The sequence below is a fragment of the Moschus berezovskii genome, chromosome 22, assembly GCF_049115385.1.
Source record: "Moschus berezovskii isolate FMDL1 chromosome 22, NW_MosBer_1.0, whole genome shotgun sequence".
Classification (NCBI taxonomy): Eukaryota; Metazoa; Chordata; class Mammalia; order Artiodactyla; family Moschidae; genus Moschus; species Moschus berezovskii.
In genome coordinates, this window is record NC_142481.1 from 22,191,598 (window position 1) to 22,206,421 (window position 14,824).

Consider the following 14,824-nt stretch of genomic DNA (forward strand, 5'->3'; position numbering starts at 1 on the left):
TTCAGGTGGTGAGTACAGATTGGCAAGCATGAGGGGCTCCATGCTCTGCAATACCTTACCCAAATTCTCTCCCCACTTGGCAAGGTCTTAGGGAGTATGAGTCTTCATGGCAACCCTGCCTGGGGCCTGCATGGTGGCAGAAATCCTAAAATAACTGAAATGTGGATGATCTGCCAACCTCCAACTTACTCATTCAAATTCATTTTATTGTCTTGGGGATGCACAAGGGTACACAAGTGGATCCTTTGATGGATGACAAAACTAGAGCAATCAACCCTAACTCTACTGTCTAGCACAGGGAACTCTAGTCGGTACACTGTAAAACCTATGTGGGGGAAGAACCTGAAAAGGAATAGATAAATGGATATGTATAACTGAATCACTTTTCTGTACACTGGAAACTAACAGAACATTATAAATCCACTCTACTCCAAGACAATTTTTTTTAATTAAACAAAAGCCAAGGAATGGAGGAGTTCAAAGTTGGAGATAGTACACACTGTCCCAAACTCGGGGGCTTGCTAGCCAACAGTGACTTTGAGTGGCCACAAGAATGCTGAGGATGGAAGAGTGGAAGGGCCGCAGATATAGAAAGGGATGTGAATTGCTCCTCGTGCCCCGTGCATGCAAGATGGAGCACAGCATGACCCCTCTTCTCTCCATACCATCCGCCTTTCCCTCTAAGTGTTACTGGGTTGGAGTGTTGGGTGGGAGTGGGGGGCTCCCAAGAGGGACTACATACTGTCACATCCAAGAGGGGCACCTTGGATTATCAAGTTGATGTCAGTAAAGCACTGGAAGAAACCTTAATCATCATGAAAATACTCAAGCTCCACTGTGAACACAACAGGTTTTAAAATGAAAAAAAGTTAAATAATCAGATTTTTCTTGCGCTATTATGAACCCAAAGATCCACTTTTATTGACTTCCTCTTTTAAAAAAAAAATTGACCGACTTCTAGAATTAGAAGGGAAATGCCTCAATACTCTTCTTAAGAGTTAATAAAAACGTCTTGATGAAGAAGCAAGTATTCATATACCCCATTCTCAGACTGAAACCCCACACGTTCATGTACTTGTGGGAAGACCAACATGGTGCCCACATCTGGGACCCCACAAGACTGAGAGCTCATGAGGATTCTAGAACAGATGGAGTCTTAGAGACTCACTGGAAAAGTCAAGGAAACAGGGATCCTGAATGCCATAGAATTTGAGACCCAAGAGGATACTGAGGGGACTCGTCCACGCTCCTTGGAGCGCGACTGTATCTACAGATTCTGTAGGTCCTCTGACTCCTGGGCCAGCCCTCCATCCAGCCTCCATCCAGCCTGGCCCTATGCTGAGTGCGTGTCCCAATATTTAAAATCTGCAGTTTGCTTCCCACCTTAGAGTATGAATCTGCCTTCACCCTGGGCTCTGGAAGACTGATGACCCTCTGCAGTGCACCAGGGATGTAAAAATCCTCAGACCAAGGGGTTCTGGCTTGCGCTGGATGCTGTCCGTGCCTGACCCCTTCCCCTCTGGCTCCCCGGGATGCCAGTGGCCTCTTGTTTCTCTCTGATTGTGAGAAGACTGTTTGGCTGTTGGATGAGCTGCAGTGACTCTCAACTACGGAGAGCTGCAGAGCTGGTGGATAAATGCCCCAGCTTCTTCAGCCCTCAGGCGTCATTCTGAGTTGAATGTCACATCGTGTCCTAGAGGATCCCCAGGGGACAATGCCTAGTCCCTGATCAGTGGCAGCTCTGTCAGCACCCTCAAACATGCCTCCCAGGACTGCCCCCAACCTGAACAAACTGCATCTCGCTTCTTACGTCAGGCTCTGCTCTGGTGAGACCACGAGTAGGTCAGCCATGGGCTCCTGCCCCCCAACATGAATGAACTGCACCCAGCTCCTTACATCAGGCTCTGCTTTGAGGAGATCCCGACTAGGTCAGCCATGGGCTCCTGAAAGATTGAGAAGATTAATGGACTCGCCTTGACAAGAAAGAGCCCAACATTCTGTGAACCCCCAATTAAACCCTGAGGACTCTGCACCCCAGTAAGACACCTGCCTCCACCTGGTCCTTAGGTGAGGGGACAAGTTGGGTGGCTTGTCCTTGCGACTGCCCCAGCCCTCCCCCCAGGACATATAAAACACTTGAGTTCCAAAGAGAAAAGCAACTTGTCCATCATATAAAAAGAGCAATAATTTGGTAAATTAATTGCAAATTTGCTTTCCCCGCTTGGTTGCCTTTCTCCTTTTCTGTGGATAATTGAGAGTATATTATATTAATTTGGCAACAACAGAAGTTCAAAAAGAAAACTTAACCTTGTGAGCAGTGGGTTACCATTAGATGGGTGTGTCTGAACAACTCCACAAAGAGCATGAACAACAAACCCTTCATACAGCCAGCCAATTTCTGGGTGCACAGATGGAGATTTTTGCTCATGAAACTGCTGTGCAGAGTTCCCCAACTTTAACCTTGAGAATGCACAGTTTGCTCCAGAAACAGAATCTGCTCCTGCATAGACAACACTGCACATGTTGAGCTGCATACTTAGGGCTGTAATTCAGTCATCATGACGTTTCTTTGAAAAGAACTATAGGTAAGAAGAAATCGTCTCCCAAAATTTTAACTCTTTCCCCCTGCACCAGAACATCTGAGATTCTTTGAAACATGAGTAATTGAAGAAGTGGACTTGAAGACTAGTCTTCACCATGAGCTGCACAAGCCTTCTCCTCCTCAGTCTATCCCATCTCATGGCACAGTCACCTCCTTGAAACTCCTTTCCCCATCAGACCAGTGGGCCATCCTTGCTTAGAAGGGTCTAGGCTTTAGGGCCAAGGGTTGAGTCATAGGGGATGCTTGGGGTTGCCCCATATCTGAGTCCAAACAGGTTGTGCTTGTTGTAATGCCCTGTGGGGATGGGGAGGGGGAGGCAGGCTTCCAGAAACAGGACTGCTGGCCCCCACACTGAGCTGTGAAATGAAGTCAGCTCATCTCAGAGGCCTGGGTGCACCCAGCTTCCTCAAGGCCACAGACAGGATGTTCCCAAGAACACTCAGCTGGTGAGAAAGGAGTTCTTCCCCAGAGGCAGGGGGATGAGAGGGAGGTGGGGAAGAAGGGGTAAGAGGAGGGAGGGTTGTGAAATGAGAGGGGGTAGGAGGCTGGGGGCGGCTCATAAAAAACTGGGGGAGAGAATCCACAAAGGTCTCCTCTAAGCTTGAGAAGCTCCCCCAGGGGAGCAACCCAGGAAATACCCCCTGCTTTCGAAGTGGAAATGTGGAGACCCCGTTAGGGAAATTGAGTCCTCGTAGAGGGAAGAGGGAAATAGATGCCTGGATAGGGGGCTCCAGGGAACTTTCCTGCCGTCAGCACGAGGAGCCAGGATGATCTGTTTCTTGCAGCGGTTCTGCCTCTGTTGTCACGCTGCACTGGACTCCCAGCCCCATCCCTGCCGGAATGGTGGTCTCAGCAAGGGTTCCCACAGTGTGCAACGTGACTGTAAATGAAGAACAGTGCCAGGGACTATGTGTTCAACCCCGGGCCCTTCAACAGAGCCCTCTGGTCCCCACTGCATCCTGGCCAGGGGGTAAAGAGGGTGCCCCTTGCCTTCACAGAGTGGATGGCGGTGAGCCCCTCCTTGGGAGCTGCAAATGTGGCTTCCAAAACCCAACGTGGCTTCAGGCCCCGGTGGAGAGAACAGGCTCACAGAAGCTTGGTGTGTGTGAGGAGGTGATGCAGGCCTTGTGAAGCCATCAGGAGGCGGGGACCCAGGAAAGGGCAGGGATGAATTCTTGTCCCAGGTCAGTTCCCCAGACTCAGGTGGCATTGGAAACAAAGATGGGATCCCCACCCCACCCCCCCCGCCCCGAAGTCCTTCTTTAGGTTCAGACTCTGCCTATGCACTGCTGGTCAAAGCTGGTCAAGGTAGATGTGGCTGGGGTCACTCGCTATACCTTGGCTAGTCATGGGCATCCACCAAGTTTGCCATTGGAACACACAGTGCATGTTCTCAGCTTCACGGAACAGTATCCTGTTTTCAGACTCTCTCACTTGCACCTCTTATCTCTGATACAACACACCTAATCCTGTACTCTACGGTCTTCGGGGTTGCTTGGACAATTTCCATGGGACTTACTGAAGGGAATATTTCCAGCAGTCAAGGTGACAAGGTTGACCTACTGATGGGCCAGGCATGTTCCAGTGGACACTTCTGGGCTTCCATTCCCTTGTACACAGGACACTTCATTTATTTGGAGAGGGGGGACCAAGCTTGGGGCTTGGGATTCTGTCAAACAATGATAATACCTCCCCCATCCCCAGGACCAGTTAGCCAGGCAGCAGCACGTGCATGGAATTTAGAAGTTTACAAAACACGCCCAATTAGAGAAACTTGGTAACACCGTTGAAGTGGCAGGTGCCTGAAGTCCAGTTCGTGGACAAAAAAAAAACAAACCTAAGCGATCACAAAAGAAAAGTGAAATCCTTGCTTCGTGCCTCCTGCTGTGATGGAGGCGGGGGCGAGGCTGGCAGAAGCCTGTTACAACAGACAAGGGCACAACCAAAATATCGCAGTGGACGAAGAAAATGTTCCACACTCCAGCAATTCCAAGGACCTTTCCATGTCAAACTAAGCTTCACAGGATGAAGAGAAAATGGTAAGGTTTGCTGCAGCAAGGCCAGGCGTGTGTCGTCCTCCACACAGGGGATGAGGGCCACGGGGCCTGTGAGCTGGCGTGGGGCCTAATCACCACCCGAGAGACACTTGCGCACACAGATGCTCTCCCCAAACCCACCATGGTCTCCCCACCCAATGGGGAGGTGCCTTGACATTTGAATGTTTAGGAACTGTAACTCTTGGAGCCAACTAAAGATGGGTGGAAAACATGGCAGGTGACCCAGCAAACAGCCCACGGGACAGCATCTCTAGCTTCCCTGAATGTCCTGTTGAGGCTTCCAACAGACAGAGGGATGTCAAGGGTGGAGGACGTTGCGGAGGGAATTAACATAATGACTCAAAACTGCACTAATGTTTCACAGCTTTTTTTATTAGCAATACCAAGATAAGTTATTGAAGCATTTTTAGTATTGTTTTACATTCCATTCATAAATGACCTAACTTGTAACTCAGCATACAGCACACTTAGAGATATAGTTTGACACTTATTCAGAAAGCTACAATTATTATAACTTACATGCCTTCATTACCAGGAACACCTTCATATATCTTCTAATTACTTCGACAATACTCTATTCCAAAGCACACGATAACCCGGTACAAGTTTACGCATTTTGCTTCAATCACCATCTTTAAGGAGAGGATGTTGAGGTGCTGTTCACTGGTATTTTACTGTCATCTGTTCTGGTTAACGTGACGACCTGATACAGTATTAAACTAGCAATATTACTGCTTAAATACTATGGAGAAAGAGAATTACTGCACTTTTCTGTATTCTTCTAAAGTATTACAAAATACAGGACAATCGGACACAAGCAGTAATGCCAACGGGGCCATCACAGGGCCCGCTTCTAGAAGCTGTGCTGAGCAGAAGGCCCCCCAACAGGGTTTCCACAGGTGAAGGGACTCCAATCCACCAGTGTTTGTTTTGCAGAATTCATGACTCTGAGGGAATTTTCTCTCTCACTCAAGTGACTAAGCCTTCACCATCCTTCATTAATAGTGGAACATATGGGGCAGTATTTTTAGTCTCCCTGATTCTTTGCTATATATACTGCAGGTTGGTGTGCCATGTGTATACACATACCTATGCCAATAGTAATTATTTATTCAACACACATATGTGTATACATTCTTCTCTTGACTTTACACGATTAACAAGCTGCAGATAGCCACCGAGGAGCACGAACAGACAAGGGCAAATCCAGCTAGACCGACTAGAACAGGGGGTGTCACTTACCTGCAAGAAAATGTGCAGATTCATTAAACAATCGAGAAACCATGTGGGCTAGAGGCATTTGAAAGCAAGGGCAGGGCCACACTCCCTAATTGTTTAATGGAATGATGACAATAAAGCAATATTTATAAAATTTGGTCCCTCCGTCTCTGGCTAAAGCAAGAATAGTCTATGTGATTAGAGCAGGTTGGCAATTAGATGCAAAGGTGCTGTTGATCAGAGCTAAGTAATAGGAGATAATTACTACTTATTTGAAACCTGGGCTTGGCACATAACATCTGAATAAAAAGAAGAAAGAACCCGATTCCTTCAGCAGCTAAGATGTCTGTAGCTAGATGGCTGTCCGTGCCAACCACCACTTTGATTCAGCAGCCTCAGAAGGCAGACCCCAAAGCTTAAGCCTAGGGTCCCCAAAAGCACTCAGGACACACACAGGGTCACTCCATTCCTATTGCATATGGCGGTGGCTGGGCCTGCCTGGACAGCTTGCCTTTCCCCAGGGATGTGGATGTTCATCCTGACAACACTCTCTTCACTCGGCATTCTCCTCCTCTCTCCCAATTTGAAGTCATCATTAGGGAGGAAAAATGACTGTATACACGCATGTATGTTTTGAACCAAAGAGTTTGGTTGGTCTCTTCTCCCAGCCCAGGCTTGATCCTGGGCAACAGGTATCATGCAATCCACAGAGAACATGGATACGGCAACCAAAATGAAAGCTACCAGACTTCTGCTTTGGAGGCACTGTTGATTCAGACAGTAGCTTTTGGAGCCAAAAATATGCAGCAAAAGGAAAGGAACATAAACAAGGCTAAATGTCACCAGTGTTTGCCGACTTACAGACACCATCCATTTGTTTGTTCTGAAATGACGAGTGGACCATTTGGCAAATACAATGGTATTCACACAACAGTTCTGTCATCCTGCAGTGCAAACGACATCACGTCAGAGGCATTCCCATTTAATTTAAAAACAAGGGAAGGGAGGAGGAATAGAATGCCTCAAAGAGTTTGGAGAGGGCTGTCATCCAAAGAGGCTGTACCCAGCGAGGCTCTGGATGGGGCCAGGGGGAGCCTGCCCAGGGCGCTGGTTTCTGTGCGAGACCCCAAGGGGATAGCACCTGTGCTTTGTCCCACCAGAGACAAAGGGAAAGGCTCTGCAGCCAGTTGTGAGGCAGTCAGCAGGGGCAGAGCAGGCAGGGTGGGGTGGTGATTTGCATTACTTGAAAGCATCTGCCCCTGGACTTCAGGACAAGCCAACTGGTCCTCCCTCCTGAGGTCTAACATCAGGCCCTGGACATGCACTATGCCTGGGGGCAGGCTGGACAATGGAAGTCAACAGCCAACCTGGAAATGATAAAACTGGGCAAAGAACGGGAGTGCAAAATTTGTGCTTTATCCACAGTGTCTGTAAGCTGATAGGAAGAGTCAGCTCAGGAAGAAGAGAAGAGGAGGATAATCGTTCATTTGGCTTTAAATAAAGCATGGCAGCTCTAGAGACAAGACCCCATGACAGAGATTCCCTGGGCCTCCTAGGCTCACTGCCCTCCCATGTGTTGGCTGAACCTAGGCACCTGTACACTTGGTGGATTTGGATTTTGTGGTTCTCTTTCTGTGCCATTTAACTAATTTTCTTTCTCCATTAGAACCTGCTGGCTTCAGGGCCACACCTTAAAACTTAGAATTATCCACGAGACCAAAAACTGTACCAACTATCATAGGCTATGCACCAGGAGCCTGTGCATACATATGCAGTGTTCACAGTGTCACACACCCCAGCCACAGCTCGCTTGGAAATCCCTCACTAATCACAGACATTAGCCATTTCTTGGCCAAAGCCTGAGGTGGTAAGACTTATTTCCTACTCTGAAGCACCTGCTTTCTATCAGGAGGCGAACTGGGTAGAAACTGGAGGGGTGTGACCACAGTGATGCAATGTCACCACCAAATTGCCAGAACTGCCTTCCAAGCTAACATTCCCACATACCAAGAAACAGCCATCAGTGACTTGGCATGGCAGACATGAGGAAATAAAATGTGTCTCCATAACCTTGATGGAAAGTAAGATTTGTACCTGCTCAGTGCTAAAAGGGATGACTGCAACCCAAAGATGTTTGGGCAGTGACATCACATCCTTGTGATAGCCTAATGTGGACATCATCTCTTCTAGAAAATATCAGCTCCATTTATCCAAGCTCTTCTACCTCCATCATCTCTTTTTATCCTTATGCTTCTGTTCATCAGAGAGCTCCTGTGTCTTTCTTCTCTGCCTGCTTTGGCTGTGATGGTGGCGGCCCTGGACCCAGCATGAGTCATGGAGGAGGGTGTTCTCCTGCAAGTCTTTTACACATAGACAGAGATGTGACCTTCCAGAAACAGCTACTCCAGGCCATGTAGGTCTACAAGTCCCCTCTCACTCTCAGAAAATCTCTTGCATCTCTGGCATTAAATGGCAATAGATGGAATGTTGTAGCTGCTGACCTGAGTCCTGCCCGCATCATCTCACAGGCCAGTGGGGTTGCAGAGGATGGTTTTCACATATCTTTTCTAGGGATGACCACAGCAAGGCAATCTTCTTTATACTCAAGCAGGGGAAGAAAAACTAAGACCCCTGGGCCAGTTCTAGCCCACTGCCTGTGTCAGTAAATGAAGTTTACTGGAATGCAGCCATGCCCATTTGTTTCCTTATTGCTTACTGGCTGCTCTGTGCTGCCCAGCAGAGACCACAGAGCCTGCAAGCCTAATGGATTAACTCTCTAATCTAGGAAAGTAGTTGCCTACCTCTGCTCTAGACTGTGTAGCTGGTAAAACGGTGAATGTTTTCAGACTGCCTTTGCTGAGAAATCGACTAGGTTTTTGGAGGACTGAAGTCACATTTCAAAAAGAGTTGAGCTTCTATCATGTCATCAGACATTTTAGAATACATGAGGCACACAGCTTTTTGAAACCTGTCTTTTTTTTTTTTTTTTTCCAGGAAGGGGGCAGTCCTCATTCTCTCATTGCCATGAGAGAACTCTCGGTCTCAGACATAATTTGGGTCAGGGAAGCCAGCTGCCCCCTAATTGGGAATACTGAATCAATTGCTGTTAATGACCCTGCCTTCTCACTTGCTTCCTCCCAGGCTCAGTGGGTCACTCGATCTGGGAGCCACTGCACAAGGACCTCAGGCCCACCACAGACAAGCTGCTGGATTCTCCTCACTCAGCTGGACTTCCCTAAAGGTTGGTAACTCCAACAGTAAGGGGGTTGTACCCTGCTCACTCCCTTTCACTTAATTTGACTTTAGTTCTTCACCATCAACCCTACTCTTGGGCTCACCAAAGAACATAGAGCAAACTCTGCTCAACACACCATTGTTCCCAGTCATCCAACTAGGGTTCAAAAATAAAAGTAGTGGTTGCTCTTCAAATCCACAAACTCTGGAGTGAAGCAAGTTCTGTCCCTGGGCCATGCAGCCAGTCCCACAGGTGTTGCGCAGACCCACCTCTGTGTGGTCTGGGGCCCACCAGAGCACTCTCAGATATCCAAGCTACTGGCTAATCCAACAGTCATCAGATTTCTCAGCCTGGACAAAGGAGCTGTCTGCCTTGTCTTGTCAGTGGATATGAATGCTGCCCTGGTCTGCCCTGGCCCCTCTTATTAGATAATCACATGGATCCTATCCCATTACAAGACCAAGGTCAAATCCATTCCAACAAAACCAAGAGCACATCCAAGTTCTCCCACGGCATGGGAGTGCCCTTGTACATTATGCTCTTCAACAGAATAAAGAAAGGTGGCCATGCCTGGAGCCTGGAAATGGGGACTTTGACTGGAGCAGGATTTCTTGTAATGCGATCAGGCCCAGAGTGGGACCTGACTCACTCTAGAAGCCAGCAACGCATGCCCTTCAGTTTAATCCAAGATGGCTCAGTCACCTTCTTAGGATCATCTGTAACACGACTCTGATCTTTAGAAACTCATGCTCAAGCTCTCAATGTTGGCAAATGCTGCATGCCTCCCCACCCAACTGGCTGGGATGGCCTTTCTTCTGCTTGTCTCTCACTTCTGCATTGCCTAGGAGTAGGCAGCGCACCTCGGCCAAGACCACAGGCCTATGACACTAAGGACTGTAGGACCAGAGCTTTAAGAGTTAGAAAGCAGGCATGCAGAACTAAGAATCCAGAAGTAGAGCCTACAACGTGCGGATCACCCACAAACTGAGGGTTAAAGGCCCCTTCTCTGCTCACCAGCCTGTGTAAGCAGAGCCACTGAGCTCTGGTGGGGAGGGGGCTCTACATGACTTGAACAAGGTCTTTCCTGATGCTTCTCCCAACAATTTTACACCCCTGAGAACAGATACAGATGACAAGCCTGTTTCTAGGGGCATCAGAGCAGGGATTAGGGTTTACTAACCAGGCAAAATCAGACACTGAACTCCCTTGAGATAAGAACTATCAGAATAATTCTTTGGTTGTGCAAAGCCCAGCTTCTTGAGGAAACCAGCTATCAAGCTGGTGGGCCTGTTTGAAGAGCCATATCTATTCTGAGTGGAGCAGAGAGGAAGGAATAAACATTAGGAATATTTGAAAGATTCCTTGTGCCAACATCATATCCACCTTGGCAAAGTCAAGCCAATGGGAGTTTGAGGTTTTCAACTATCATTTGTGCTTTTTGCAATGCTAAAAAGACAGTAGACTAGGCAGGAAGAAAAATGTCCCCAAATGCCCCCTCTGTAGCTCAGTGAGTTTTAATTTTCCTCCCAGATATCAGCTTTTAGGAGGGATGACGATGCCTGGTCCTCCCATGTCACAACAGCCAGTAAGAAATCAAGAAGAGGATTTTGATGATGGTAGGCCGGCATGGGAGAGGGGAGTGAGAACTGGACAGAGCCAAGATATCCCCCCCCACCAAGCAAACACGGAGGCCAGGGAAGGGCCTTTCTTGCCTGCTCCCAAACCAAGCAAGAGGATGCAGAAGAAATGAGGATAAGTGAAATGCAGAACTTGCGCTCTCTAAAATTTGGCATTTTTTGGCTTAAGTTACTTTTGGCATCTTATCATGAGTTCAAGGTGGAGTAGTGGAACCTGGATATCCCGCTGGGAAGCAACCAGGTACCCTGGAGCCTGGCTGGGCTGAAGGTCTTCACTCCCCTTTCAAGACAGGGGCTGCAACTTACATCTCAGGCTGTCACCCAGTGGCTGAAAGGCTGACTAAGCAAAGCTTTTGCTTGTACCCTAGAAATGGCAGGGGAGTGTGGTGAGCTGCTATTTGGGGAGGGGGAGAAGGATCTGAGAGCTACAGCTCAGAGGAAAGGGCTCCCTAATATCGCTTCCCCTCCACCCTCGCCTGGTGCAAAAGGACACAAGCGGGCATGCTTCCTCAAAGCAGGCAGCCTTCCTTCGGCATTGATAGGATGATGGGAAAATTAATAGGGGTAATATGAGCTCATTTCAATAATAATGAGCTTATAAACATGCCAGGTTTTGATCTTTTCTGATGCATGGATTCCTGGCAGGAACTATGGTCCTACGTAGGTATTCGAAAGAACTGAAAATAGACTTTAAAAAAAAAATCTCCAAACAACAATGAAAAAGAAAGCACTCCAATCACAAACTTAAAACGACAAAAACAATAATAAAAAAGACAAACATCGCTCCCCTGGAAGAAAAGAAAAAAAAAAAACTGGACTGACATGAAACCCTTTTCTCCTTCCTTTAAATATTGTTTTTAACAGCTTCAAAAGTAATGAATTGTGTGTGACTAAAAATAGATCTGGGGGGTGCTGGTTAATAGGGCCTTATGAATCATTCAGCATGAGGAACTGTCAATATTTTTTTGAGCTGTCAGAAATCCATTTAGTGATTTTTGACAATTCAAAAAATATTTCTAACTGCTTGATCCAGTTCTTAGTGAATTAGGGAAGGAGAGAGAAAAAGAAATATATCAATTTAAATTATGAACTGAATCCAGCTTGCTGAATCCCGCTGTGTGCTAAAAGGAATGTCAGGATTCAGAAGTTAAATAGGATCTTCACTCCCTCCCTCCCTCCCTTCTTTCCTTCCTCCCTCTCGTCCTTCTTTCCTTGCTCCCTACCTCCCTCCCTTCCCACTTTCCTTCCCTTTTTGAACAAGTAAAGTCACAGAAATGCATTCATGGGCTACAGATGGGAAGATACCATGGTCATTTGTCTCTAGTGGGGAAATGTGGGGCTGGAAATAACACACTGAACTTCAATGTGGAGAAAGACTTTCAAATAATATCTGGGTGCCAGGAGAATGACTTCGATCCTCCCTGCCCACACCGACATTCATTTGATGCAGTTCTAGGCTTCAAATCTAGCATTACTTTTTAAGATCTGGAATTACTTTGGAGTAAACATATTCTTTCAGGAAGTAAAGAATCGCCAATTTGCTAACAAGATCAGGCAGGCATAAATCCAAGACAGACAGGATCACAACACTGCTAACCAGGGACCTCATAATGTACACTTCTTGTTAGAACAACAGACAAGACGGGTGAAGAGACAGACAAACAGAAGGCAATAATAGAAGGCCAAAGTCACAGGAACTGCCATTTGATATGTCTGAAGATGAATCACAAACACCCCACAACCATCTCCCTATTCGGAGAGCGGGTCACTTTATTTCTACATTGTGGTTAGTGTGATATGATTTTAGTATCCTCTAAGTCATTACAAAGAAAAGTTTCAGAAAGCAGATTTGGCTTAGCAAAGCAGCAAGGAATCGTCTTTAGGCATCTTCTGCGTAAGTTGAAAAGACTGAAAAGTTTGCAGGTTACCAGGTCTCTTTTTCTTTTTGTCGTTTAAGTTTTTCCTGTCCCCCTCAAGTTATGGATTAAAAAACAGGAGTAGTTCATGCTGTGAGACCCCGCCCCCTTCTCCATGCCTTCGGTACAGGCATTTCAGATCACAATAATGCAAACTGAAACACAAAAGTACGAGGTCAACACTTTCTAAATGCATTTGACTCTCATGATTGTCTACATTGCACATACAGCATAGTTGGGGGTATTTTATGTGTAGTTCAAAATCTGCTCATGGATAAATTTACCCCCATTTTAAAAAAATACACAAATCAGCACTGATGGTTTTGGGAAATGAACTAAAGGAAGAGGATTCTAAAACTTACCACACAAGTCTGGCCTCTTGATACATCCAGAATTTGCTGTGCTACTTGCAAGTCCATTAAAGGCTGCTAAGCCATCAGAGCTATAAGCCCTGAGGACCGACAGCACGTTCATCGGCTTCTCCAGGCCCTGGGGCCCCCGTTCCGGCTTGGGCAGGCCCGCCGTGGGGTCCTGGGCTGGAAGAAGGCCCGGGCTGTGCCACTGCTTCTCCGACGCCTGGGGCAGAGGGGAGACCAGTCCCTGGACAGGCTGTGGGGCGCCCGTGGGCAGCAGGCCGTCCCCGCTGTCGCTGCCCCCGTCCTTGCTCAGGGCAGGCGGCTTGCTCATCACCTCGGGCTCTGTGTCAATATCCTCTTCCTCGTTGTTTTCTCCCTTGGAGGAGTCCATGTCCTCCGAGGAGGCGATGTCCGAGAGGTCATCAGTAGTGTTCTTATTAGTGGTTTCAGGGATTAGGATCGGGGCGTCATCTTCGGAGTGGGCCTTCCCGTCGGGCTCCCTGTTGGGGCAGGAGCTGGCGGCCCCCGAGCCCAGCAGGCCTGGGTAAACACCGAACTGCTTGTAGAAGTCTGATGGGAAGCTACAGAACGAGGGGTCCACGTGGCTGGGCCACGGGCCACCTTTCTGCTCCCCTAGAGTCTCTTTGACCTGTCCTTGGGCCATCTTCTCGGAAGCCGAGTCTAGAGGTCCCATGATGGTGGAAAGCGCCATCTCTTTGTTTGATTGTACCGAGGGCAGCAAGGCCACTTTACTGGCCTCTCGGGCTTGGTCTTTGCAATTGACCGTCACCCCGATAGTGTTATCTTTGCGTTTCGCTTTGCCCAGGTGGTTGGCCTGGAGATGAAGGGCCATCAGCTCCATAGAGGACGTTGTGAAAGCACAAAACAAGCAGCCGTGCCATGCAATGCTGTCCTGTACAGTCAACGAGGAGCCTGGGAGGGAGGCAGCGTCCGGCCGCACGGACAAGTCCAGGGGCTCATACTGAGACTTCTCAGACTTCCTGGGGGCCACCTTGCCGCCCACCTTCTCCTCGCCACCGTCCGCCCCGTGGGCCTTCATGGAAGGAGGGTCAGAGAGGGCTTTGTCCTTCAAGTCCTTCTCCTTCTTCAAGGAGCTTAGGACAAAACTGTCCATGAACGCCTGCAAGGACCCTTGGAAATTCACACCGTTGTGCACGATGCTTTGATAAGCTCTCCCGATTTCGGAGAAGTGGGTGCTTTTGGAAGGAAGGTCAGTGCCTTTCAGGGTGTCTGAAGGAGCCTCAGAAGACATGCCACCGGCCTGTCCCGTGTGATCTCCGGAGGAGAGCGCTCCTGACGTCCACTGCTGAGACGCAGGGCCACCTCTGAAGTCGATTCCGGGTAGCCCCTTAAAGGCGCCCCTCAGGATGTCTGGCCTGATAAACAAAGCGGCTTTGTTGGACAGCTCGTCCCGGTGGTCCTGGTTCGGGGGCTGCCCAGACAGCGGCCCAGCTCCATTCTGCCGTTCCCGATGGTGCCGTTCTAGGTGGTATTTTAAGGAAGCTGACTGGGTACCGGCATAATCACAGTGGGGACATTTGTAGGGTTTCTCACCTGCAAGATTTTGGTACAAGGAGAAAAAAAAAAGTGTTAATCTCATTTTGGTGTGCTGAACAAGGCTAGAAGGATCAACATTTGTTCTCGGAAACAAAGCGGCTCAAACTAATAATTAGTTAGAGAACAACTGTTTTTTAATAGAAGAATAATTCGTACTCTTAAGCTTTTTTAATGATTTTGTACCATTTGGGACTATTCAGGAATGACATACTATCTACACACAAT

The 14,824-nt window shown here is 47.9% G+C and overlaps 1 protein-coding gene across 1 annotated transcript in view; it reads right to left on the reverse strand.

Annotated features, from left to right (window-relative positions):
* ZNF536 (zinc finger protein 536) overlaps nucleotides 1-14,824 on the reverse strand; it is a 395,649-nt gene that overhangs the window by 136,762 nt on the left and 244,063 nt on the right. The window contains exon 6 of the mRNA XM_088830251.1: nucleotides 13,028-14,596. Within this exon, the coding sequence (XP_088686377.1) occupies nucleotides 13,028-14,596 (1,569 nt within the window). The remainder of the gene's footprint in view (nucleotides 1-13,027; nucleotides 14,597-14,824) is intronic.